Source organism: Haliotis asinina, chromosome 10 (assembly GCF_037392515.1).
Source record: "Haliotis asinina isolate JCU_RB_2024 chromosome 10, JCU_Hal_asi_v2, whole genome shotgun sequence".
NCBI classification, from domain to species: domain Eukaryota; kingdom Metazoa; phylum Mollusca; class Gastropoda; order Lepetellida; family Haliotidae; genus Haliotis; species Haliotis asinina.
Genome location: NC_090289.1, coordinates 52,724,628 through 52,751,558, shown reverse-complemented (window position 1 = coordinate 52,751,558; position 26,931 = coordinate 52,724,628). Strand labels below are relative to the sequence as shown.

At 40.1% G+C, this 26,931-nt stretch overlaps 1 protein-coding gene across 2 annotated transcripts in view; it reads left to right on the top strand.

The window, feature by feature from the left end:
- LOC137297922 (FYVE and coiled-coil domain-containing protein 1-like) overlaps positions 1-21,977 on the top strand; it is a 29,163-nt gene extending 7,186 nt beyond the window's left edge. Inside the window, exons 8-23 of one of the 2 annotated variants that reach the window (XM_067829914.1) lie at positions 370-483; positions 1,195-1,340; positions 1,923-3,159; positions 3,285-4,913; positions 5,364-5,504; positions 5,885-5,956; positions 7,874-7,921; positions 9,104-9,222; positions 10,092-10,230; positions 10,741-10,814; positions 11,207-11,382; positions 11,597-11,714; positions 12,220-12,366; positions 17,800-17,959; positions 18,564-18,733; positions 20,701-21,977. In XM_067829914.1, the coding sequence (XP_067686015.1) occupies positions 370-483; positions 1,195-1,340; positions 1,923-3,159; positions 3,285-4,913; positions 5,364-5,504; positions 5,885-5,956; positions 7,874-7,921; positions 9,104-9,222; positions 10,092-10,230; positions 10,741-10,814; positions 11,207-11,382; positions 11,597-11,714; positions 12,220-12,366; positions 17,800-17,959; positions 18,564-18,733; positions 20,701-20,752 (4,542 nt within the window). In that variant the 3' untranslated portion in view covers positions 20,753-21,977. The remainder of the gene's footprint in view (positions 1-369; positions 484-1,194; positions 1,341-1,922; positions 3,160-3,284; positions 4,914-5,363; positions 5,505-5,884; positions 5,957-7,873; positions 7,922-9,103; positions 9,223-10,091; positions 10,231-10,740; positions 10,815-11,206; positions 11,383-11,596; positions 11,715-12,219; positions 12,367-17,799; positions 17,960-18,563; positions 18,734-20,700) is intronic. The other variant, XM_067829915.1, reaches the window with a different exon arrangement.
- The last annotated feature ends 4,954 nt before the right edge of the window (positions 21,978-26,931 follow it).

The following is a 26,931-nucleotide window of genomic DNA, read 5'->3' as shown; positions in this document are numbered from 1 at the left end:
CACAATGATGGTGTCATTCCAAACATTTATGTGTACTTTATCAAGTATGATATGGGTGACTGGGTAAACAGTTTAAGACTGTCACATCATGCAGGCAATATGGACTCTCTTGACATGGCTTGACATCACACAGAAAATTTATCAACTTTAAACTCACTCATTTCATCAGCAGTCTGAACCTATAGAAGATCGAAGTTTATCATATGATTTGTTTTTCTGTTTTTCAGTGTAGATGTCACACATTGCTATAATTTGTGTCACATTTGGCCCCAATTGAAATGCCAGATAATTGAGTCTGATTATTTGTGATGTTGATGTTAGGGATTGACGTATCGATCTATGACTATTGAGAGTGTGTCTGTGCTGCAGGACACATCAAGTCTGCTGAGTATGCCTCTCTATACGGAAAACTCCAGTGAGGTAGACAAGCTGACCCAGGACTTGGAGACATCCGAGACTGTCCGGACACAGCTCATGGACCAGGTCAGCATCAGCCCTCTTGAGTACAGCAGTCATATAAGTCAAAACCCCAACCAGACAAACCAAAAAAGGATTTAACCAGACTAAACACCAAGATATGGTGATTTTATCCAAATGAATGTAACATCTGCAGATTTTACGAGACCATCAGGCTGGCTACCTGTAAATTTAGACAGTCAGAAATCTATCCCATCTTGGACGGTCAGATTGGCCTTATTTCATACACTGAGTATAGAGCATAGTTGTCATAGTAAATGCCTACCCAGTCATGGATCCCAATGATCCTAGTTCTTTTCTTGTATGTATGATTAAGTACAGAGCAGTGAAAAGGCCAGTATGCTTTGTTCTGCCGCATGTACTGAGCTTGAATCATACAAATGATGTGAGACAGGACACTGTGCATGTCATGCTGTTCAGCATGAGAGCCAGTGGTGTAGGACGCTACATTTACCTGTACGGAGTCATGTCCCTTTGCAGATCAAGTCATTAAGGTCAACTTTCACCTCAGTTATGATCCTAATCCTGTCGGTAATATTCCCTTTCATATGTATTTTGCAGAAACCTGTTTCACTTTTAGCTTTTCACTTTCATTTTACTGTAACACAGTGGTGAAAACAGGAACTCAAACACACATTTGTGTGTGAAGACTTTCTTAAATGTGGTGATTGCTGTGTGTGATGTGTGAGCCTCTGTCATTTGGAATATTTCTGCCAGGTTGGGTCCCTCCAGCAGGAGAACATGGAAGTGAGTCAGTCTGCATGGTCCATGCAAGGGGAGTTGAACGCCATTCAGGAGCAGCTGCGAGACCTGCAGGACCAGCACACAGAGCTACAGGAACGTCACCTCCAGCTGGAGAAGAGGCAAGTCTAGAGGAACTGATAATGTCACATCCAGTTTGTGTATAGCATTGTGCCTTGTAATGAGTTAATGAATGTAGTTTTACTCAAGTCGGCATTAATCCAGCTGTTTTGACAACTGTCTGTGAAAAATTAGACCAATTCTGCATGGAATATCAATATTTGCATATAATGTGCTCCTGGTGTGTTTGGATGAACACAGCACTTCACCATCAGTATCCCAGATAAGGTAAAGCTGATGATTCAGTGTGTCACTCATCGGCATCATATCTTACTTCCACACTCCCTACTCTACAATCTCACAGTGAATAAATAGGCTTCATCACCACAGAGCATCTCACTGTACGTACAGTGTATGCTGGATTGTCCTTGAACTTGACCTTGATGCAGTATTAGAAATTGAGGGAATGTCATCCCTGTGAACTAGTAATGATCATGCACACACGGCCCAGTCACAGAATGAGATGCTTTTCTAAATGTTTGTTTGATTTCTTATGTGTCACATTTCATGCATAGAAAATATATGTACATGATACTTTGATGAACATTTACTGTTCTGAAGTCATTTTCTATTTCACCTTTCAGACATGACAAGATGTGTATTGAAAATGACAGTGCAGAGAAAGATTGGCAGACCAAGGAGCGAGAACTGACCAATCAGTTGCAGGCCCTCAAGGAGCAGAAGGCAGAGGCAGACAGACAGTTGGAGCAGGTCAGGTCACAGCTGGATGATGTCAGGAGGGAGTTGGTGGCCATTAGTGAGAGGCATAAAGCTGAAGAAGAAAGACTGGAAGCTGAGAGAACAGAACTACTTGTTCAAACAAAAGCTTTGGAGAAAGAGATTTCCTTGACCTCAGAATCAGAGAGAAGTAAAGGAGAACAGATTAAGTCACTGGAAGTGAAGGTCAAGGTGAGTGAAGAGAAGAACACAGAACTGTTGACCAAATTACAGGCTTCACTGGATGGCAAGGAATCGAAGGCCACAAGTCAGCTGGAGGCAGCAAACAAGTTGCATGAAGTCGTGGCCCGTCTGAAAGAGGTGGAACTAGCCAATGTGAGACTGCAGGCAGCCAATGAAGAACTGTCAAAGAAAAATGAGCACCTGGAAAAGAATGTCGAGTCAGTTGAAAGTGTGAAAAGTAGTCTTGAAGAAACAGTTATGAAAGTGAAACAAGAATCAGAAAAAAGCATGTTGAATTTGAGAAATGAATTGAAAGATTTGACTGAATCTGACACAAGAACAATCGAGTCCTTGCAGGCTGATCTCATGGGAAAGAATGATGAATTGAATCTTAAGACATCAGAAATTGAGAAACTTTCATCGCAGATTTCAGAACTGAAATTGAAATCTGGAGTTAAGGACAGTATGCTTGTTGAGTGTTACACCCAATTCCGCCTTCTGGCAGGTTCAGACAGTATGGATGACATTGATGGCAGTCAGTTTGAAGTTGATAATTTCTTGTGTGATGTCAAGTTGTGCCAAGAAACAATCACAAAGAAGATGACTGAGATGAAGGATGAAATCAAGCAGCTGACCTTGGATAGAGATCAACTGAATGTTGAGCGAGAGAAGCTAGCCAGTGAGAAAGAATACATCATGGACAACCTTGATGAACTGCGCAAAGCGTTTGGAGAGTTCCAGCAGAGCAACGAGACACAGCAGCGTGACCTTGATCTTGCCCATGCCCAGACACAGTCGGAGCTGCGTCAGGCAGAGCTAGAGCTGCTGGAGAAGGAGGCTGAGCTGAAGAAATTGTCAGTTCGGCTGGATGAACAGAAGGAGGCAACTGTAGACGTCCTCGGGACTTGTGGCATACAGCAGGTAAGTCAGTCACAGAAGTAGAAGATGTCCTTCAGTCATTCTGTTTGAAGATATATAGGAAAGTTTTTGACAATTAATAATATTGTTAATCATGTTCTTATTCATGTTGTTCTTTTTTATCCTAGGATTCTATTGATACATCTGACTGTAGACAAATGATGTCTTCAATATCGCTGCATGTGCAGAAAGTGTCAACCAAGATCGCTGACATGGAAAATGAGAAAGACATCCTTAACGGTAAACTGCGTCATCTACAAGCAGGAGAGTCAGATAAAGGGACACAACTCCAGAACCTGGAAGAGAAATTTTCAAGTTTACAGCAATCACTAAGTAATGCAAGAGAACTGGAATCAAGTTTGAGAAATGATCTGACAGAGAAGGAACGACTGCTGCAGGATCAGTGTTCAAGCTACTCCGATCTCGAGACAAAACATGAGAAGCTGGTTGACAAATGTTCCAGTTTGAATGAAGCAAATGAACAGATGAAATCTGAGAATGTTTCTCTGAGGGAAAAGGTATCATCTCTGACCCATGATCTCAATGACCTCAATGTCACGTTGGCAACTACTAATGAAAGACTGCAAACAGCAGCAGATCTGAAAGGAAAAGATGCTCAACATCATGAGGAGATAGTCAGGATGAAGGATAAAGAAATCAGAGAGAAGGACAACGTAATCAAGTCAGTTGAAAATGAGAAACAGAACTTGAAGGATGAATTAGAAAGGAAAACAAAATTGCAGTCTGAAATGGAGAAAGAAAAAGGAAATTTGGAAGGAGAGGTCAGTAATGTGAAAGCTCTTCTCACCTCCTCACAGAGTGAATGTAAGAATCTTCAAGCATTGATTGACAAAGAGCAGATTTTAAGACAGGAGGTAGAACAGAAGTTGAAGGTCAGCTCTGAGGAGGTCATAGTTCTCAAAGCAACAGTCACTGATGTCCAAATGGATCTGAAAACTCAGGACGAGAAATATGATGAGATGCTCAAGACTCATGAGATGGAGAGGAACCAGCTCAACACTCGGCTGGAGGAAGTACTCAGTGACACCCTGATAATAAAGACTCAGTTGAAGGAGACATCAGACGAACTGGAGCAAGCTTGTTCCTTGAAAGAAAGAGCAGAGCAAGAGAAGGAAGAGGTAACAAATATACTAAAGAATCTGGAAGCAAGCTACCGAGAACTCAAGGCAAAACTCAATCTGTTTGAAGAGGAAGGACAAGAGATTGCTTCTGCCAAAGAGAATATTGAAAAAGAAAAGGAAACTTTGATGTCAGAGTTAGGGGAATTGAAGGAAAGTTTGAAAGATCTTGAGACTGAGAGAGATACCACTGTGACTGAGAAAGACCAAACAATATCTCTTCTGGAGGAAAAATTGAATGTTTCAAAATCACAGTTGGAACAGTTGGAAGAAAGTCTCCAGAGCCTGGAGAAGAACAAAGAGACATTACTTGATCAATTAAGAGAAGCAGAAGAAGACAGAGAGGTTTTGAAGGAATCTTTGGATAAGGCAGAGAAAAATGTGGATGAAAAAGAGAGCAATAATGAAGAACTCCAGCAGACCGTGCTAAGACTGACCAATCATGTGACAGAGTTGGAGAAGTCACTGGAGGAGAGATCAAGGCGATGTGAGGAACTAGAGTCAATGTCGGGAACACAGTCAGTCTTGCAGACTCAGATAGAGTCTCTTAACCAGGAGATATCAGCCCTACAGTTCCAGCTCAGTGCTGAGCAGATGCAGCATGAAGAGTCACTCAGGGTAGGTAGTTGAGTAGCATGGGGCATAGGGTGGTTGGGCTATTTACTCTGGGTAGATGGTACAGTCACAAGGTTTTTGATACTGTTACTCAGTGAAGAAAATACTGTTTGTCAGGATAGATGTTAGAGTCACTCAGGATGTGTGGTAGAATCAGTCAGGGTAGATGGTAGAATCAGTAAGGGTAGATGGTAGAATCAGTCAGGCAGAATAGAAAATCTTGAGTGTTTTGTGGAAACCAAGTTAGATAGACTGTCTCAGTTAAGAGAAATATATGGTCTGTGAACTACAATTCAGTTCACTGACTGATGAGACTTAGGTGTTTCCTCATGATGCCGTATAATGTTTAACTGATCCAAATCTCCAGGGGATGTCAAGTGAACATGGTATTTTCTAATGCTCAGACGCTTCTGATGAATGTTTAACACAATATCTGTTTGTTTGTGGGTCCAGAGCTACACTGATCAGGATCATGAGGTGACTGAACTGACCAATAAGCTGGCTGAACAGGAAGCAACCATCATGCAACTTGAACAAGAAGTGACAACACTACAGACAGGCCAAGAGGAGCAGACTATCAGGGTGACCCAGCAGGTATGTTCACACTGTACACTGGGCTGCTACAGCTCTGATGTAATTGATGCTTTAGCAGATTCCTTAGCCAAGTTGGATTTAGACATTTTTAGGGACTGATTTCCCACTCTTGCAGTTATTTTTTTATTTGCTTTCAGTTAACATGTATTCGTATCCAGAATTTGCAGATACTTTGATCCTTGATTTGATCGCACCCCATCTAAATCTTACATCCCATTCCTCTTTCCTCCCCCAATAAACCTATATGATATTACTGAATCCTTAACTCCATCTTTGAATTGTTGAAAAATAGGGATATTTCATTAAGCATGAAATGTCTTATGCAGAACCCATGAATCTGTGTTCAGTTAGTAACTGTTAATGGTTTACTTTATTTGCAGGTTGAAAGCTTGACCTCACAGTTGGAAGTAAGGAATGAAGAAAATAACAAGCTATCTGAAAAGCTACAGATGGTATGTATTCATCAGAATGTTGTTTCCGTGGTTACATATTTCTTTTGGATTCATATCATTCCATGTTTAATGCTGATTCAGTTTTTGATTCTAAATCAGAAGAAGCCCTCCTTGGGGTACATATAAGCATTAAAGCGTCCATTTCAAAACCTATGATAGTTGTAAATATATCTATCAATAGAATATTTACAAGACAAAAAACTCACTGTTTTTCATAAGGATTGGGTGAGCATTCGCTTTCCAGAACTTACTGCACTAAGGCCGCTAGCTCTTTTCTTTACACTTCCCACATTGTCTGGAAACACAAACTGACATGTCCATGTGTTAGATGTTCACAAGACACTTAAAGCGTATATCTCTCTGCAAGGATACACCCCTGTTCTGCTGTTGCAATGGCAAGGCAATACACAAACCTTATTGAGATGGATTGTGTCACCTATTTGTATGGGATACGTACACAAAAGTTTAACTCCCTCTGGGGGGGTGAAAGCTCATTCGCTTTGAGCAGTATCCCTCCAAGCCCACTGAGGAGATCTGCTCCATGGCTACTTGGAGCCGATGGAGTATGTTCACCCAGGCCGTACCTGGTGGTGGTTCCTATTCCCACCATACGTTGGCATATTGGTACTCTCCCCACGCTGTGATAGGCTCACAGGTGACTGGGTGAGTGTGAATTTCTATTGTCATATGGTTGTAGATTGTTTCTTCGAATGGATCAGTGTGTCAGACGAAATGCCACTCCCAGCACAACTGTCTTCGGGAGTGTGTCTTATGCTTATATGTACCCCAAAGAGGACTTTTGTAAAAGAATTATACAGATAGATTTCATGTAATCTTTGAAGAAATCTCCTCGTGGGGGTACAACCACCTGCCTCCCCTCATTCTGTATGATCTGTTCTACATGAAAAGTGAGGTGCAAGGCTGACAGCTGGAGTTACCTGCTCTTGGCTGTAAGGGGCCCTCAGGGGCCTTGGACCCGTGAAGGTCCTGGCGTAGAAAAGCCTTTAGCAACCCATGCTTTCCATAAAAGGCAACCATGTTTGCTGTAAGAGGCGACTAATGGGATTGGAAGGTCAGGCTTGCTGACTTGGTTGTCACTTGGTCGGTTCCCAATTGCGCAGATCGATGCTCATGTTGTTGATCACCAGATTGTCTGGTCCAGACTCAATTATTTAGTGACTGCTGCCATATAATTGTAATATTGCTGAGTGCTGTGTAAAACTAAACTCACCCACTCACTCACTCAGGGGCCCTGTAGGGGTGGTCTCTCACAAGTCAAAAGCAAGTGTTTTGTTTTGTAATTTTTTAATTGAATAATATAGTTACAACTGTCGTAGGTTTTGAAATGGACATTTTGATGCTTATATGTACCCAAATGACCACTTTCTTCAAGGAATTTATAACCTCTACAAGTATGGATAAATTTTATGCTGTTCTGTAATTAACTTGCATCTGTGTGCTGCTATTTCATAATGTTGTTAAAACACACTGGGTCCTAGCTAATCCATGTTTGTTTTGTTACGTGTTTAATTTAAATGCTTATGATACCATGGTTTTATATGAATCCCTGTTGATTCTTGTTTATTTGGATTCATGTTCTATGTTTAATGTGGATCCACCTTGTTCCTTGTTTGTTCCTTGTTTAGATGGCCATGCTCTTATTTGTTTTGTTGGGTACACATTGTTCCTTGTTTATGTGGATCCATGTTCCTTGTATATGTGGTTCCACATTGTTCCTTGTTTATGTGGGTCCACATGTTTATGTGGATCCATGTTGTTCCTTGTTTATGTGGGTCCACACTGTTCCTTGTTTATGTGGATCCGTGTTGTTCCTTGTTTATGTGGATCCACGTTGTTCCTTGTTTATGTGGATCCACATTGTTCCTTGTTTATGTGGATCCATGTTCTATGCTGCAGATTGAGACAGAGTTGGTGTCAGAGAGAGATGCTAGAGAGAGACTCGAGGTGAGAGACAACTGAAGCACTATCATCCATGGAGACATCTGGCACTGAAACAATTGTCCAGCTGTCCTAAGACTTTTATTACTGAATTTATTGAAAATAATTTATCATGATAATGCTTGTAAAATAGAAACATTACAGATCCAGGTATGTGAAATTTATAATTGAGAGTTCATTCTACAATACTTTTCTCCAAGGTATTTGCTATTGTATGCAGTATGTGGAGACATCAATATATGGCCATAAAATCTGGACTCGGTTGTATCAAACTTTAATAAAGCTTTAATCATCAATTACACTATGATTAGTTAACCACTGATTATCTGCAGTTGCATGAAACCCTTAATAAAGGAATCCCTTCATCAATCCATCATTAAGCTAATGAAGGTTGGGGACTATCATTAACTCATCATTAGCTGTATCAGCATGGCAGGCAGTGTAACGTTTCATCAACAATATATCCGAAAACTATTTTTTTTTCGCATTTTGAAACATATTGTCCCCTTTTGTCTTGATTTCATTGGACGTTCTGTTGCTTACTCTTAGGCTATTGATCTTGACTGTTATTTTGTCCCATATCTGATTCTTTTTGTCATTAGGATTGGAGTTAGTCAGTGTGCTGTTTAACACACTTATGTGATCTTCAACTAGGTCTGTTAGATGTTGTATTTCACAACTTTTGAAACTTTTACTAAGATTTCTGATGACAGCCATCAGGCAGACGATACATTAGTGTTTACCTGCAGTTCATCATGGATAATAATTAGGGGATTCCGCTGAGTTAATGATGGTTTAATGACGAGACCTTCATTAGAGGCATACTTAGTTAAATGGTGTTTAAGTAAGGGTTTATACAACTGTATTTAAACACGTCATTAACTAATCAAACATTAAGAATTTAATCAATGATTAGTGTGTAATTGTTGACTACATAATCATGTGTTGATACAACCGGGTCCTAAACTAGTAAAAGTAACAATCTGCTTATATGGTACTCAGATCCAGGTACTTTGCCTGTTCACAATGCTATGTACATTACTATCGCCAGTCATAGGACACTACCATACTTGCTGATACATTTTCAACTCCTTGAGGATCATACAACTATGTTGCTAGTTAGGCGCAATGAACTAGACTCTCACATTGCCAGCACATTTGAGTCTGAGTGTTGTGATATTGCTCCAGACTGACATGGATTCTGTGGAGGAAAAATACAACCAGCAGCTGCAGGCTAAGGATGAAGAGATCACAGGTCTGAAGGCCGATATGAAGCAGCTCAAACGGAAACTACTGAAGCTCGTCAGGTGTGTTGGGGTGGATGTAGGGAGGTTAGACAGAAGGGTAGGTGTAGGAGTACAATGAAGGGTTGGAGTTGGATAGAAAAGTGAGTATATGCATATGTGTATGTATGGACAATAGAGGTGGATAAATAGAGGAGTGAGTATAGGTGTGAATGGAAGATAAGGGTGGCTATAAGTGTGGATGTGGGGTGGATGGAAGGGGCATGTGCAACATTAGGCACAAGGGGGCATTTAAGGGTAGATGTAGGGGTAGATATAACTGTGTTTATGGGGATGGATAGAAGGTTAGACACAAGGGACCATGAAATGTAGGGCTGGATATAGATGAGGATATAGTTGTTGGGGTGGAAAGATAGATATTAGGGAGCGTTGAAGGTAGATATAGAAGATCGTAGTTTAAATGAAGGGGGGATGTATTGGTTTATTGGTAGGTTGAGTGTATTTTTTTACTATACTCTCAGCAATATTCCAGCTATATGGCAGCAGTCTGAAATTATTCAAGTCTGGACAAGTTAGTCCAGTTATCAACAGCAATAGTATCGATCTATGCAGTTGAGATTTGATGACATGTCAGTGAGTGAACCAGTCTGACCGCCCATTAGTCCCATTATGTAGTTGTGACATAAACATAATTCCATCTAAAACTTTTGGCCATAACGGGTGGACATAAGTGTGGACATTGGGGATGAGGTGTAAGGAAGGGTAGAAAGAGGGGGGACGGAAGGAATGGATATGAGTGTGAATATGGAAGAGGTGGACAACTTAGTCAATGCTTTGATCAAGTATATCAGAGTCTCCCCTGAATTCAATGCACTTTGTAATGCCTGTATCTGTAATGACTGAAATATGACCTGTGGTATATGTCCTCCCAGGGACAAGGACCAGCTGTGGCAGAAGACCGATCAGCTGGCTTACCAACAGAAGGTGCAGGCCAAGGAGACATGGATGGACAACAACACTGCAACACACTGTCTCAAGTGCAAGGCTGAATTCTCCATCTGGCTGAGGAGGGTACGCCTCTTTACAATCAACAATATGTACTGTATGCTAGGATGTGTCCATTACCACACTGTTTTCTACTACTCGCAGATTGTTATGGACAATGTTGTAACAGACTAAGTTCAGTAAAAGGACCTGTAATACTCTTGAGTAGTATATGCTGGGTATAGGATTATGATGTTCATTCAATTCCTCATACATTGTAACTCATTCAGATTACGCTGCAGTAACCACAAGGTCAGGTCCCCAGGTTAGAGAGATATTGCCAACAGTTTGTAATGGCTGAACCAGTTTGTTTAACTTCATAATGTGACGTTCATAGCTCCATGAGATACATTTTCAGCTCCCAGAACAGGAGTAATGACTGAATCTGTTTGCCATTCTAATCTTGTAGTGTCACATTCTGTGGCAGGATGAGTGTATGGTGGGTTTCAGTTTGATTCTAATCCAAAAGAGAACCTTTTATGTCAGTCCAGTACTATGTGCACATTAGTCATGCCAGGTTGTTTGATGGTGTTGCAGCACCACTGTCGTCAGTGTGGGAAGATTTACTGCTGGAAGTGTGTGGACCACTGGGTGATGACGGCACACAGCAGGTATTGGACTTGACACCATTTTCTCATGACTCTTGCACAGAGAATGCCATATAGTAGGTGCAGCAGACATCAGTCTACGTAGTGTCTGGAGATACTGAATGTACAGTTTGTAATGACAGCATACATCACTTGATTCCATTTTCTTAGCTCTCACCACTCTTACACAGAGAATGTCATAAAGTAGGTGCAGCAGACGTTAGTCTACGTACTGACTGGAGATACTGAATATACTGTGGGTGATGACAGCATGCAGCAGGAGGTATCGGACTTGACACCAATGTCTTACCTCTTATCACTCTTACACAGAGAATGTCATTAAGTAGGTGCAGCGGACATGAGTGTAGCCAATGTGTAGCTACAATTCCCACTCTATTGTGGTTATCTGTTCACAGCAAAAAGGAGAGAGTTTGTGACGAGTGCCTCACCCACAAGCAGAATGTGGAATCTGACAACAATACATCACTCCTGTCAAACACCAGTGATGATGAGGATATTGATGAGGAATTACTGAGGTCTCTAACTGTGCGGGGATCATCCCAGTCAACTGATGATCTCAGCTCCACACAGGGTAAGCAGGTCTTATTAGTTCTCATTGTGATGGGGAGAGCACACTACAGTTTCTGGGACACAACATCTGGATCAAGTGTTTCATGTCACCTTGCTCATGGTTGATCACAGTATCACAACAGCTTCTATTGTTACTTAGTAGATAAAGAACAGGTTTCTGTGGTCCAGACATGATTAATTACAGGCTATTAATGACACCATTGTTTCATGCTCAGATGAAGATCAGACTACGGAATCGGACACCAGCAGTCAAATCCTGTCTCAACCCCTGTCCACTCCAGGGAGTCCGAATGCCACTGATGAACACAAGGTTCAGAAGATGCACGGTCAAAGGTCTGTCAGTAACCATGTTTCTTGCAAATTAACGGAAAATGAACTTATGATATCATTGTCCAGTCTGTACCAGCTTGATAATTTAGCTGTAATAACACTTAGCGAGGGATCAACAATAATGAACTCACAACACAGGTGTCCTTGTAAGCATTATGAATAGTTCTAAATTTTAACAGGGGCAGCAAGGTTCTGTACAGAGTTACATCCCTTTGCCATGCTATGAATCAGTAGAAGATGGCTTGAGTCTTTGGTTTCCGGAATTAGAAGCCTTGATTCTTCAGCACCAAACATATAGAGCTGTCATCTTTTCCTCATGTTTGAAGTTGCACTTGACTGACTCAAACATAAAGAACATTGTTTAGTCCAAGTTTGATTCAAGACTGTGTGTTCAGAAATAAGGGAATATTCATGCTTTGTTTGTAATTGCTTGTTCTGAAAATGAAAACAACTATCAGTTTTCCTGTACTATTGAGCATGTTATGATGGATGCTGTTCCCATGGTCAGTGTGAGCAAGCAGACAGTAGCGCCCCCTGGAGGAGCAACTGTGAGTCCAGAGCGAGAGGATCCCTTCCATGTCATCACTGAAGAAGAAGTCTCTAAATCTCTCACTGAGTATGAGCCAGGCACACTCAGTTCCACACTGAGTGCGAAGTGAGTGCTGGTTGCGTAGCCGCACAACAGTAGCTAGAGTCCCTAGCTGTACCTAGTGTAACCCAGTATAACTGGTGCAAATCTCAGGCCACAATGAACTAACAAGCAGATTCTTATCTAATTTCCAGAAAATCCAGAAATGTTGTGCTCTTTTTTTTTAACTTTTTGCATTCAAGACACGTTTTCTCTCTTATTAACAAATATGTTGGTGTCAGTTGATTGAAACAACTGAAAGAGTTTCATGGGGCTTGAAATGAGATGTGCTGTTAGTAATATCTCCCAATGAATTCCTTGTGGCCTGGAGATTATAATCTGTGGTGTCAGTTCAACTAATTCTTCATTTGTTGATTCTGAGGTATCTTGATGCATTGACAATACATTTAGGGCTTGTACAGTCTTATTGAAATCATACCTCTTACTCTGGTGAAATGCCTCTCAGTGGATCCTATACATCAAGTAACAGTTCATAAGTCAGGTGAACTTTCTCCTTATCTCAAAATGTCAGCCTCTAAATAGGCTTCTACATTTTTATGGGAGTTCTTGAAGCATCCAGAATGTGGTGTATCATATTCCTGGTTATCCAAACAAGATTGCAGAGTTCATCATACAAAATCAGAAAGCTGCTTTATACAGTTGCTGGATATTTTTGTAGATGTCTGCTTGAATACTGTGGCATCTACACACAAAAAGGGGGTCGATTTGGAGGATTTTGGTGTCTTATATTTTCCATTAAAATTTTTCTGCGATTGAAATTTTAGAATTTAAACAGCTAAATGATTGAAACTAGTTCATTTTTTAAAGCTGGCATCTTTAGGGATGTAAATAACTTTAAATTGCGAGTGTTGTAGTGCTGTACAGTGGCACATGTAAAATATCTTGCTCTGATGATTTTTCAACTACCGGTATACTGTCCAATTTTCTTGTTGATTTCTTAAATAGGCAACATGATTAACATTGGAAAGTTGACAAGACACCGGTACCAACTGATATTTGCTTGTCCGACACAAAAAAACACTGGACTGGGACTGGCAAAGGGTTATTTTCATGATCTTAATGTCCTGACAACCCATGCTTCCTTCAGTGTGACTGGGGTTCACATAATGCAACCTGTGTATACATTGTCCGATTTTCCAATAGAGAGGTATTAGACTGGAGCGAAATGTCTGATTTTAATGAGATGGGCCATATGACTGTTTTGTGGTGTATTTCACATTAGATCAAGGTGAAATATTTTTACTGGTCAGGGTGTGATGAGCAAGTGCTAGGGGCAGATTTTCATGTACAACATTCATTAGTGTGACCATATGTATCAATAGGCAATCACTTGTTATGACTGATGTCATGACCACAGGGACTTGTAATGCAAACATTGTCATCAGGCTATGTACCACAACTGACGGTGTCTTAACACTATATGAGACCCCATCATTGATGGTACTTATACCAGTGATGTTTTTTTTGTGTGTGACAAGCCCCTGTGGTTATGATACCCACAGTTGTCAGCATAAAATATGAGAGTTTATGTTAATCAGTGTTACTATGTTGAAGGACATTTACACAATGCTGCCACTACGTCTGATTGTTGCTTATGATCTGTCATTTTTGTATCTATTCCTGAGTGATCTTACATTTTTCCTTGCAACAACATCCATCTCCATAGTATCCTTGATAATCTCCAAGGTTGGATAAATCTCCATTATACCCTGGATGCATCTATGGCTGGGTTGGTTGTAACAGCAGCTTAGCTGATCGGCTACTGTGAGAATGTGGAGTCAGCAGGGGGAGGTAATAAAATTATCGGGCTGAGCCATAAACGCATTCAGGGTATAGTGGAAATTTGTCGGAGCATATACCTTTGAGATTATTGAGGATGGATAATATTCACAAGTTTTATCCTAAGATCTAAAGTAGAAAGACAATCAGAAGAAATGCCAAATAAGGTGATAATGTTAAGACGTCAGTAATTAATCCCACTAAGGGAGGTCACTCTTCCAAGACTGCTCTTGCCATGGGCTGTTTAACATCAGTATTGTGTGAGTTAATAATATTAGATATGAAGAATCAGTACATTTCTGATAATGTTGTAACACAGGGCTACACTGACCTTGTATTTGTCAGTAGGAAAGCCTTGTTGATAAGCCATTCACTTGACACACCAAAGAATGTTGGAACATATAGACTGTCTTTCCCAGTATGGTGATGGTGTTTGTAACTCTAACACTCTAACACCCATGGCTTTATGTCTAATACCAGTGAGTTGTGATTGGTTGGTTGAACAAGTCACTGATTCTACAGTCTGAATTTCCCTTGCTTCTAAATGCATGCTACATGTGGTCTGCTACACATGAACAAACTGAGTGTTAATACTACAGGTACATGTACTAGCTTCATTGTAACCCATCTGTGCTCAGTGTGATTTGATTAATCTTATTTACTAGTTTTGTTTTAACCCTATCATTGCATGGTATGACATAATTAGCCACAGCTGATTTTTTGTGACAACCATAAACCTGTTGCATGTTTGGTCATTGCAAATGTATCAGTTTTATCTAGAATGCATTCTGCTGTACCTGGAAATCCAATAATAAACAGAAATGAGCCCCGGTGTAACAGATGTCAGTGTTCTAGGGTCCTATAGCCAAGACATTCCTGTAGCAGCAGACTGGGAGTTGGATCTGTATTGTACTTTGTCCATTCTGTCAGCAGTCAGTAACTTTCACCTCCACTGAAATTCCAAGGCCTATACATCTGAAAAGTAAAGTTGTATGACTGATTCAATTTTCTGTGTGTTTAAAATTACTCAAACAGTTTGGATTCAGTTTGTTTAGGTTTACTATGGTAGCCATTTTGAATTTGTTTTTACAGAATACTCCCACATTTCTGCATGTATTAATTTGAAATTGTTTTGTAGCAAATATATGTATGAGAAATGTCACATGATTCAGCATGGATCAAACTGACTAATGGCTAATGTTCTCCAAAACTTTGAAGCTTTTTCACCCAAGTACAATTTTCACTGATCCTTATTGTTGTAAATGATGTTGCAATGCTTCAAATTGTTTTCACTATCCTAAATACTATTTTGATTCAGCATGTGATAGATCTTTGTAGCTTCCTCTCTGGCACTTTGTGTCATATGATGCAATACTTGCAACTATCTGGAGGTACTGGCTTGTCAAGCATTACATATGGTATCAAAGATGCTTGTGATAATTATATTATGTAATATTTATCATACGTATTTTCAAAAGTCATTAAAATTTGGGACAGTGGAAAGAGAGCTGACGCCTAGTCCCTGGTGTAAATTTCTGACAGTATTGTGGTAATACAATGCCTTTACTAATCCTTATACCGGTATACTTTATTGATCAACTAACTTGGGAGTGCCTGAAACAGTCTTATTGTCAGTGTGTAAACACATTTAACGATGTGAACGTGTTATGTAGGAAAGCTGTGTTTGTGTGTCATCTGTGCTGTTTTAACATACTGGCCACCTTCATGTAACCTGTGTGTGAAATGTCATATCACATATGTGCTTGTATATAATGATTTCTTCGTTTTTTCTACTCTTCCTTTTTTGTGTTTTTTTTCTCTTTTGTTCTAGAAATTGTTTAAAGATGACAAGAATTTTTTATGGATGATCAACTTCTTTATTGCAGGGTAGCGACGTTCCGGTATAGATTCTTATACCGTTTTCAAGCGTGTGGGGAATGGCAGGGGGAGTACAATATATATACAGCAGAGATGAGCATGTGATGACAATACAACAATAACAGGATTAACAATAACTATTTGAGGTAACAATACATTAGAGAAGTGTTGAGGTAAGCTGATTAAGGACTGAAGCCAGCGGGGGGTGGTAAGAGGGTGAGTTGACAGAAGCCAGAGTGAGATGAGTGGATTAATTGGTGGAAGCCAGGGTGAGTTGAGTGGATAAATTAAGACTGGGGGCCAGAGTGGGTTGAGTGGGTTAATTAGTGTTAATGATGCAGTTGAATGCCGGAGAGACAAAGACGCCTTGATCCCTGTTGATTGTTGGGTTGTGTCTGCGGATTTGTACTGCTTCAGCAAGTTTGCGTTGTTTGAAGTCATGTTTGTTGCTAGCAAGTGTTGTGACAGTGTCCCAGTTGATGTTGTGGTCAGGAAATTTGGTGATGTGTTCCGAAATGGCTGATTTTGTGTCACCTTTGTTTGTGGAGGTTTTGTGTTCTTTAATGCGTATGTTGAGTGGTCTGGATGTTTCCCCAATGTAGTTGCTGCCGCAGCTGCAGCTGATGTTGTAGATGACGCCTTTAGGGTGTTGTTGTTGTGTACTGTGTTTCCTACCGTTGGCCTTAATGATTGTTTTGAGGGGTGTTCCTGTTGTAAAGTAGGTGTCAATGCCTGCTTGTTGCTTGAGTAGGCGACTGATGTGGTGTGATGTTTTGCCGGTGTATGGTAGTGAGATGCGTATGGGAGCGGGATCAGGCTTGGTAGTAGTGGGTTTGGGAGGTGGGTTGACAGTGGAGTTAATGACACGGTTAACAAGTTGGGGAGGGTAGTTGTTTAGTTGGGTGAAGACATGCTTGAGATGGTTTAGTTCGGGTTGAGGAGAGACAGAGGATAGGTTTAGGGCACGGCGGGTGAGGGTAGAGATGATGCGCGTTTTGGTTCGGAGTGAGTGGTTTGAGTCAAAGTGGAGGTAATCAGCTTACCTCAACACTTCTCTAATGTATTGTTACCTCAAATAGTTATTGTTAATCCTGTTATTGTTGTATTGTCATCACATGCTCATCTCTGCTGTATATATATTGTACTCCCCCTGCCATTCCCCACACGCTTGAAAACGGTATAAGAATCTATACCGAAACGTCGCTACCCTGCAATAAAGAAGTTGATCATCCATAAAAAATTCTTGTCATCTTTATCTCAGCAACTTCTAGAATGCCTCTCAAACAGTTTAGAAATTGTTTGTTGTTTAAGACATGTTTGTTTCCATCATGGCCTGTTTAGTATTACTCTTATGGTGGTAGGATGACCTGTTCCTGTTGTATGGATCTACTCACTATTCATGTGTAGATTAATTCACTATTCCTGTTGTCTAGATTTCATGTTGAGCTATTCATTTTGTGTTCATGTCTTCATGTTGTATTGATATTTTGGACCTGTTCACTATTTATTTTGTATAGTTGTATTCAATGTTTATGTTGTGTAGATCTGTTCATGTTACATTTACCCCAGGGCCTAATGTATTTGTATACATCATGATAGATTCATGGGATTGGCTAATTGTTTATGTCAGTGCTGTTTTTCATGTATAAGGGTTGGTTGAACCCCTGAGCAGTATTGTATGGTTCACAAGGTGGGTGTTGACAGCTTAGAAATATTAACACCTCTGAACAAACTGTTTTGTTACAGAAAGCAGAATGTTACTTATGATTTGATTGGTTGCAGCATGACGAGCAGCATGATCTTGTCAGCTGAAGAGTTGGAAAAGGGGGAGATAAATCGACAGAATGAGATCTGGATCAAGCCAGGAAAGACTTTTGTTGTACCCATTGTCATTGATACTGTCAACACTGAGCTGTGCTGGGAGTTCACGTCTCAGCCCAAGGTAAGGGTATTGTAGAAAGGTGGGTGTCAAGGTAGCCCAGTGGTTGAAGTGTTTCTTGTCTCGCTGAGAAACAAGGTTTGATTCATATTGTCTTCTTTTTGCCAGTGGTGTTCTTCATGACACCAGAAGAATCTTGACATTATTCCCGTAAATTGTGATGTATTTGCTGCAGAGGTAGGTATGGGCTATGAATACAGCCCCAGGAACAGATCTTAAAAGACCTAGTTGGTTTTGTTATATAGTTAGGTTTGATCTTAAACCTGTGAAGACCTGGGTCAGAATGGATGTTCAGCAAACCATGCTTGTCTTAAGAGGAACTAACAGTTGTGGGAGGTCAGGCTTGCTCCTTAAGTGCATGCATAGCATCACATGCCAGTGTCTAGATAGAAGCTCATCATATTAATCATTGGATTTGTTTTAACCAGACTCTATTATTTACACACTTTGTTGGAACTTCGTTCACTATGAAGTTAAGGAGTAAACAAACAAACCAATAAATCTTATAGCTGAGAGAGTGGGAGCCAACCTGTGTATTGCATGAAGTTGTCAATGATGACAGAGAGTGGTAAGGTTGTGATGAGATGCATCTCTGCTTGTGTTATAGGACGTAGTGTTCAGTGTGAAGTACCGTGAGAATGAGTCAACCCCGGTAGATGAGGCGGAGGACTTGGTGCCACCCTGCAAGTGTGACTCCCACAAGCAAGCCGTGCAGGGCACTCTCACAGCCAAACAGACAGGGCTGTACACACTTGTGTTTGATAACACATATTCTAGGTGCGTATAAGAATATAACTCATATCTAATCAAGAGATATTTTTTGATATATCTTAAAGCAACAAGCTGTTGAGGAAGTTTCATTCTAGTTGAAGAAGTCAGTAAGAGCATGTTTCTCATTTCTTTGTCCATTGTGCATTATCAGTCAGTCCATCTGTCCATCATGAATGAACTAAATGCATACTAAATGGAATAATGTTTATATGTGCTTGTAAAATGTTTGTAACATTTTTCATCACACTCATATAAGTATTCATTTCAATTTTTCAAGTAAGATCATGAAAGAGGTTTAAAAAATAAAATGGAAACTTTATCTTTTCTGTAAACTAACATGCGTGTATTATAGCATGTTATTATCAGATGTTATTTTATGTAAATGTAGAACTGTCATCTATAAATCATTTAGAAGGCTCCTCAGACACATGTATTGGTGTTTCTTTTCACATTACTTCTGATTTTCCCTAACTGTGCTGAAGAGGTTATGAGTTGTTTTTGGAACTTAGTTTTTAGGCAGTTATTTTGAGGAGATGTTAACCCATTCAATACCATCAACAGTTATTCATTTGTATCTGCAACTGTCTATGTGTGTAGCACCTGTTTGTTTGTTTAAGCTACATAGTCTTGTCTTCACCCAGTCGGTCAAATACTAGTTTCAGCTTCGGCTAGAGACCTCTAGTCATCATACTGCTGTCTCAAACTGAACATTTACATGATACTTTGAAAATCGATTAATTATTAACACCTGTTAAAGTACTCAGTCCACAGGCACAAGCAAGTGGTCCCCCTGGATTTTGTGGCCACCTTTCTCAAATGTGTTTGTTGACACTTAGTGTGAGCGGTCAGTCCCCCAACACCACCAGCTAATTAATGACAATGTATGAAAGGCTGTTGATCATACAAGTCCTGTTGATCTGCAGGCATTCCTTAAATGGTCCATATTGTTTTTGGAGGACTTTCATGGGGAAGGGTTAAAAGCTGAATGGGCTGTTTATCCATCATTCTGTCCATGTTGTATAACTAATGGGAATTAGGTTTTGGCATAGACATACAGAGATGAAGGTTGTAACACGATACTCCTGCAAGGTATATTCTTGGCTTGTTATAGTTCACAGGGTGCATGGCAATGATTTGCAACACAGTGATAGCACTTTATCCTTGTGTACTGTTGTAGTGTATTGATACGCAGCTAGATATACATATTCATGAAGAACATGAACCTGCTATGAGACCAATTCCTCCATGGTTAGTGGGTCGAGTGTCTGCCTGAACAGGGAAGGTTGGTGGCTCAACCCTGAACATGTTATGTCAAATATGTTGCAAAATGGGAAATGTTATCCTGACCGGTAAACACTACATTAAGGGAATGAATGAAGTACTGTCAGTTTAGATTCACTATCTGTGTATGGGTATCCTAAAGATGATGGATGCCGTTTCTTAATTTGTAATGTATTGTGTTGGCCCACTCACACACTCACTCTGGTTAGGGAGTATGGCAGACATAGTCCGGTGAGGAGAGAATGTATTGTGTTGGCCCACTCACACACTCACTCTGGTTAGGGAGTATGGCAGACATAGTCCAGTGAGGAGAAATCACTGTTAACCATGGTCCCAGGACAGTTGCTGGAGGTGATACTTCCCTTACTTACTTCCCTTAGACACAGCAGAATGCGCTGGTTATATGTTGTGTACAGTGTTGAAACTAGAAATGGTCCTTGATGTGTTAGAACCAGTTTGTCATAGTGTGTTTCTTCAATACAGTAATTAGTTGCCTTCCTTTTCAGACTCTGTGTGATATTATGGAAGTACCTTTTACATCCACCATTACCCTTAAGTCAGACACCCACTTACGTATGGGTATGATTGAAATAATATCTGAAGAACTGCATAGACCATCTTCTGATTATAGACTCCATAGAAAAATCTGCACAAGCTTTGTAGGTCTAATAACATGTGCTTGTTTGTTTCAGAATGACAGCTAAGAGGATCCACTACTCTCTCCAGTCAAAAGCTAGCAGCTGATCACATGACCTCTGAAACATGGCTTCACACTGATATATTCCTTGCTCTCATTGATGGCCAAAATGATAATCAGCATTGGTTGTATGACTGCATTATGGCCACAATAGGCATTCTCAGTATGAACAATGTTCCTCTCGTGCACAGACACAGTTCACTCATCACATTTCTTGACTGTAAATAGCTGAAGTACATAAGTTTAAATGGAATTTATTGGCAGCTGAGATTAAACAGAAATGATTCGTTGATCAATATGTCTGAATATAAAGGGATGGTGATCTTGTGGCAGAAGGTCTCAGTTGTCTTGACCACTCCTCATGTCACTGACCTCTTGTCTCCCTTCTTCAGGCTACACTGCAGTCTATTGTGACATAGTTTGAATCAAACTGATCATGACATCCAGTGTAATATACCCACTTATACCTATACAAGTTACCCCAGATTCCTGTCTGCCATCAGTGGATAACTTTCTGTGTTATACTGTGTGTGTGACAGACAGGATGTGGTTACCCCACGTGTTGTAAATATCCATCAGATCATGTCTTGCCATTTCCCTATCACACATGCAATACTGAACTGATCGTCACATCTACCTGGAACACTACTCATGTTTCTTACCACTTGCCTGCATAATGAAACATGTAGACTGTATATTGTAACACAGAGAGTGGATACTGTAACATAGAGACTCAATACTATAACATATAGGCGGAACATAGAGATAAAATACTGTAACATAGAGACTGAATACTGTAACATAGTGACGGAGTGCTGTGACATAGAGACTGAATACTGTAACCTAGAGACTGAATCCGCAACACAGAGACTGAATACTGTAACATTTAGGCTGAATACTGTAACGTAGAGACTGAATACTGTAACATAGTGACGGAGTGCTGTGACATAGAGACTGAATACTATAACCTAGAGACTGAATCTGCAACACAGAGACTGAATACCGTAACATACTGACTGAATACTGTTACATAGAGATGGAATACTGTAATATGTGTACTAAATACTGTAACATAGAGATAGAATACTGTAACATAGAGACTGAATACTGTAACATAGTGACGGGGTGCTGTGACATAGAGACTGAATACTATAACCTAGAGACTGAATCTGCAACACAGAGACTGAATACCGTAACATTTAGACTGAATACTGTTACATAGAGATGGAATACTGTAATATGTGTACTAAATACTGTAACATAGAGATAGAATACTGTAACATAGAGACTGAATTCTGTAACATAGTGACGGGAGTGCTGTGACATAAAGACTGAATACTATAACCTAGAGACTGAATCCGCAACACAGAGACTGAATACTGTAACATGGAGACTGAATACTGTAACACATACACTGAATACTGTAGGATGTGGACTGAATTCTGCAACTCACAGATTGCATACTGTAACATGGGCTGAATATTGTAACATGGAGACTGAATACTGCAACAGACTGAATACTGTAAAATATAGGTTGAATACTGTAACATACTGACTGAATACTGTACCATATACACTGACTACTGCAATGTAGAGACGGAATACTGCAACATATACACTGAATACTGTCACATACAGGCTGAATACTGCAATAAATTGACTGAATACTGCAATACATAGGCTGAATACAGTAGCATACAGACACATTTCAGTAACATGTAGACTGAATGCTGTAGTATATAGGCTGATTACAGTAACATACAGCCTGAAAATATAGGCTGGATACTATGTCATATAGGCTGAATGCTGTAACATAGAGGCTGATAATTGTAGCATACGGACTGAAAATATACGCTGATACTATAACATATAGACTGAATGCTGTAATATATGGACTGAATGCTATAAGATACTATAGCTGAATACTAGACCATATAGTTGATACTATGACATCTAGAATGAACACTGTAATATATAGGTTGATTAATGTAACATACCAGTTGAATACTGTGATATATATGCTGATGACTTTAATATATAGGATGGTTACTGTAACATGCACACAGAATACTGTAACACTCTGGCTGTATGCTGTAACATAGATGCATATGCACAGCACCAAGGATGCCTTCATGCCAGACATTAGAAACATTTGCCTTGTGGCACTCAGGGAAATGTGACATGACACCCAAAGTCTTGACTGGAAATGTTTTCTTTGAAACTAGTCATCATTAACTGATAGTTACCTAATTTACTGTGTCACTGTGTCTTATTGCAACACAGTGTCTGATGCAAGTGTTTTTCTACAAGGTGTCTTCATAAGAATTCACATCACATGGATCTTTAACCACTTGTAGACAAAACATTGACAGTAAACAAAATATGAGAACACACTTTGAATAAGAGAGTAAGATTCTTTATGGATAACAACTTCTTTATTACATATGATGCAACATTTCGGTATGTATCATTATACTCTTGTCAAGCATTTCTCATAATGCCAATCAAACAAACACTTTGAATAACTTTCTATTTTCTTACCAACAAAAGCCACTAGATTCAGTCAACTAATGCATACTTTGTGATGTCTGTATGTTAAGTATGTGTTACATCATGAGCTGGAGCTATAGATATCTTGTAGTCACATTGTATTGACATCACAATCTAGTGGACTAAGCGACATATGTTGCATTAGGTTTACATGTCATAATACCTGTTGGGAGTGAACAGAGTTTTTCTAGCTCAGAATCATGTGCAATAGTGTGACGTCATGGTTCAAGAGTTAGCTGGTTGTGTCAGCATCTTTAGTTGTTAGTGTTTAGGTGTTTTTGATTACTTATACACTTGTTTTGGTTTTTAATGGTGAAATATATCTTTTATTTGCAGTGAAATATTGAATAGTATTTACATTTATTAGAAATCACTGGGTGAGGTTTTGTTCCAGGGGATGCGTCAGACGTTGTGTAATACCTGTCAGTAGTTACACCTGGAATTTTGATTATGTTAATGTATTGTATATATAGCTTTTGATAATAAGCATAAAAGGTGAGTGAGATTTATGCATAAATTACATACTGATTGACTATGTTGTAACTATATTAATCCAGACAATGATGTCCACAGTGGAAATCTTGTTAATAATACACAGCAATGTTCCAAATGGAGCCCACGTAAATCCAGACATGTTGTTTACAGTGAAACACTCTCCATAGTCCAGACAACAGTATCCTCTAGTTGATCCAACACAGCAATGTTCCAAATGGAGACATGTTGTTTACAGTGAAACGCTCTCCATAGTCCAGACAACAGTATCCTCTAGTTGATCCAACACAGCAATGTTCCAAATGGAACCCTTGTGAATCAAGACAATGCTTTTTACAGTGAAACCTTGCAATCCCGATAGTAGTATTCCTTGCCCCCAGTGAACCAGACAGTTCCTCGGCTTACAAGTCTGAAGAGTTAGTGTGGTATTATACACAGATGTCGGCAACAGGAGGACAGCATGTACGGACTGATAATGTTTTACTGTATATGATATGGTGGCATTTCACACTGACAATGTTCAGCATGAAGATGAACCATTGCTGTATATATGACATGTTCCTGTATATCAGGGTGTAGTTGTGTGCTTTGCTTGTTGATAGTTGTAGTGGCTATATATTCAGGATTGTGGAGCACTGCAGCTATATACACAGTGTGTAGATCAACATATAGATAGCATGCAGTTTACATGGTGCTACTCTGTACAAACAACTCTAATAAATTGGTTGAAAATTTTGGGAAGCAATTTTACAATATGTGGAATCTTACATATGAATAAATTTCCTAATCATATTCAGTGAATGTGTTGTATATTTACTGAAAACAGCAGAGTATGAGGAATCAGATCCTCAAAATGACGGAGTTTGAGGTTGTGTGCTTAAATGGCCACTGGTTATGAGAATCAAATAGTCTCTATGTCACACATCAGAATGATGGTGGAACATTAGAAATCAGTCTAAAGAAATAAGAGAATCTGGTGGACAAAGTGACACCTGAGAATTGTGTTTCATCAGAGAGTATGAGGAGCTGACAGTGTTCGTTGGTAGTGGTAGACCACGACAGCATCGCCTCATTACATTACTGGCCCTACGCAATGGGTTCAAATCAGCACTTGCCATTAATAGGGAACTCCGTATGTTCACTGGGCGACGAATTTCACACTCAACTGTTAAAAACGGCTCTATCAGGAGGGTGTGAAGGCAAGGCAGCCTTAACAGTGTTACCGTTACAGCTCAGCATAGGCGCCAAAGACTGGGATGGGCTAGGCAGCATGAGGGACGGGCTTTGTGCCATTGGTGTTACACCATGTTCTCGGATGAGTCAAGGTTCTACCTCAGATTCACAGTTAGCAGAGGTTGTTGGCGACGTAGGGGTGAGCGGTATGCCAGAGCGGCAATCATAAACCATGATCGGTGTGGGGGTGGTAGTTTCATGGTGTGGGGGTTACACATGACTGGTGATCAGATCTGGTCATCGTTAAAGGATAATTGACTGATCAGCGATACGTTGACGAAACAACTGGCTAGAATCATTGTCAGGAATTTTGATTTCGAAGATGATAATGCCAGACTTCATGGGGCGCCGGAAATTGATGAACAGTATGCCATCAAGGTGTGGTGAATGTGTCGCCCAATATGGTGGACACACCAGACATTGAACTTTACGCCCAGATGTGATTAAGTGAATGTTCAGAGCTATTTCACATTCACTGTCATTTCATCAGTTCCCTTATTTTTTGTCGGTAGCATATATAAACTGCCTGCTAACGAAGTTGAGCACTCATGTTTTACGATGCCAAATAATGGAACACACCAGAAAAGGTTGTTCAGTGGAAATGTATTTAAAATGGGTGTTTTAGTTGTGTGCTGTACCTCACGTTTACGGTGTTTTGAGCATGTGTTTTCAGCCTGGTAATGTTTTGATAAAGTTGGAACCGAAGACCCTGGAGATTGAATCTACTATTTTGTTGAAACCCCAAAACCAGAACTAAAATCGGACCGAAAGTGGAAGTTAAACTTGGGATACGGAGACCACTGGGCAATCCATATTCCCCTTATGTCCCAAAGACAATAAAACTCAAAGTGATGTCACACCCAACCTTTATTCTAGTTATACTGACACAGAACATAATGCCATGACAACAGTACATTTACACGTGTGTATAAAAATAAGGTAGAAATATACTATGCATTCTTCATCAGAACATGACACGGGTTCAGAAATAAATAGGAGACGACAGAAAACCGTCCCGATACAAACATCTACAGAAGTATGCCGGATCCTAATGCGGAATACTTCCAAACTGCGGGTCTTCAGTCTACTTTGGTACGCCCTGGTTCGTCAAAAGTGACGTCATCAGATGAACCTGTATATGTTCGCTGGTTTCCGCCGTCACTCGGAAATTCGAACCGGAACCTTGCGAAGCTGTAGACGAAGGACCACCTGCAATGACTACTAACAGGCACGGGAACATACTCTACTGCTACGGTTAAAATTTGGGCAAGTCTGGCTAATTTACGCTGCCACTCCGAGTTATCACCAACTCTACATGCTTTACCCCAAGAAGACGCGCTGAGAGCTCATGTCTACTGGTATACTGTGCATCTTGGGTTCAAATCCTGTACTGACTAGAGTAATAGCTACGCCGCCAGAGAATGGCGCTCGGGAGGCTATAAAACAAGAGTGTATGGCTTTACAAACTCTCTACATGATTCAGCTGGTGGATAAATTACCTGCTCAAGATGACCCTACAAGAACCCCCGAAACAATAACTAGTGGCTGTGTCCACTGGACTTGGCGGAAGGTGTTCCTGTATGCATCTTAGGACCTCAGTCACATCCCATGACATCCACATATACATGACTCACAAGCGGCCATAGTTCTACACTTAGTGTAAGTCACTGTTAAATTATAGGCGTTACAATTATTTTATCGCTGAGACAGCAAGATGAATAGATAGTAAGTGATCTACCCATTGTCTTGAACTGTTAAAGCATATTACTGTGGTTTTCAACAATATTTGGTAGAAACAACAATGGAATCGTACAAAGGTCATAATATGTATACAGCGTCTACAGTTCTGTACCCGCGCAATGGAAAGACAGTGTCAAGAACGTCCCAGGGTGAAGGTCATTTCACCTTCGGTGGACAGAGTAGAAAGTCAGCATCACAGATGTCCGCCATC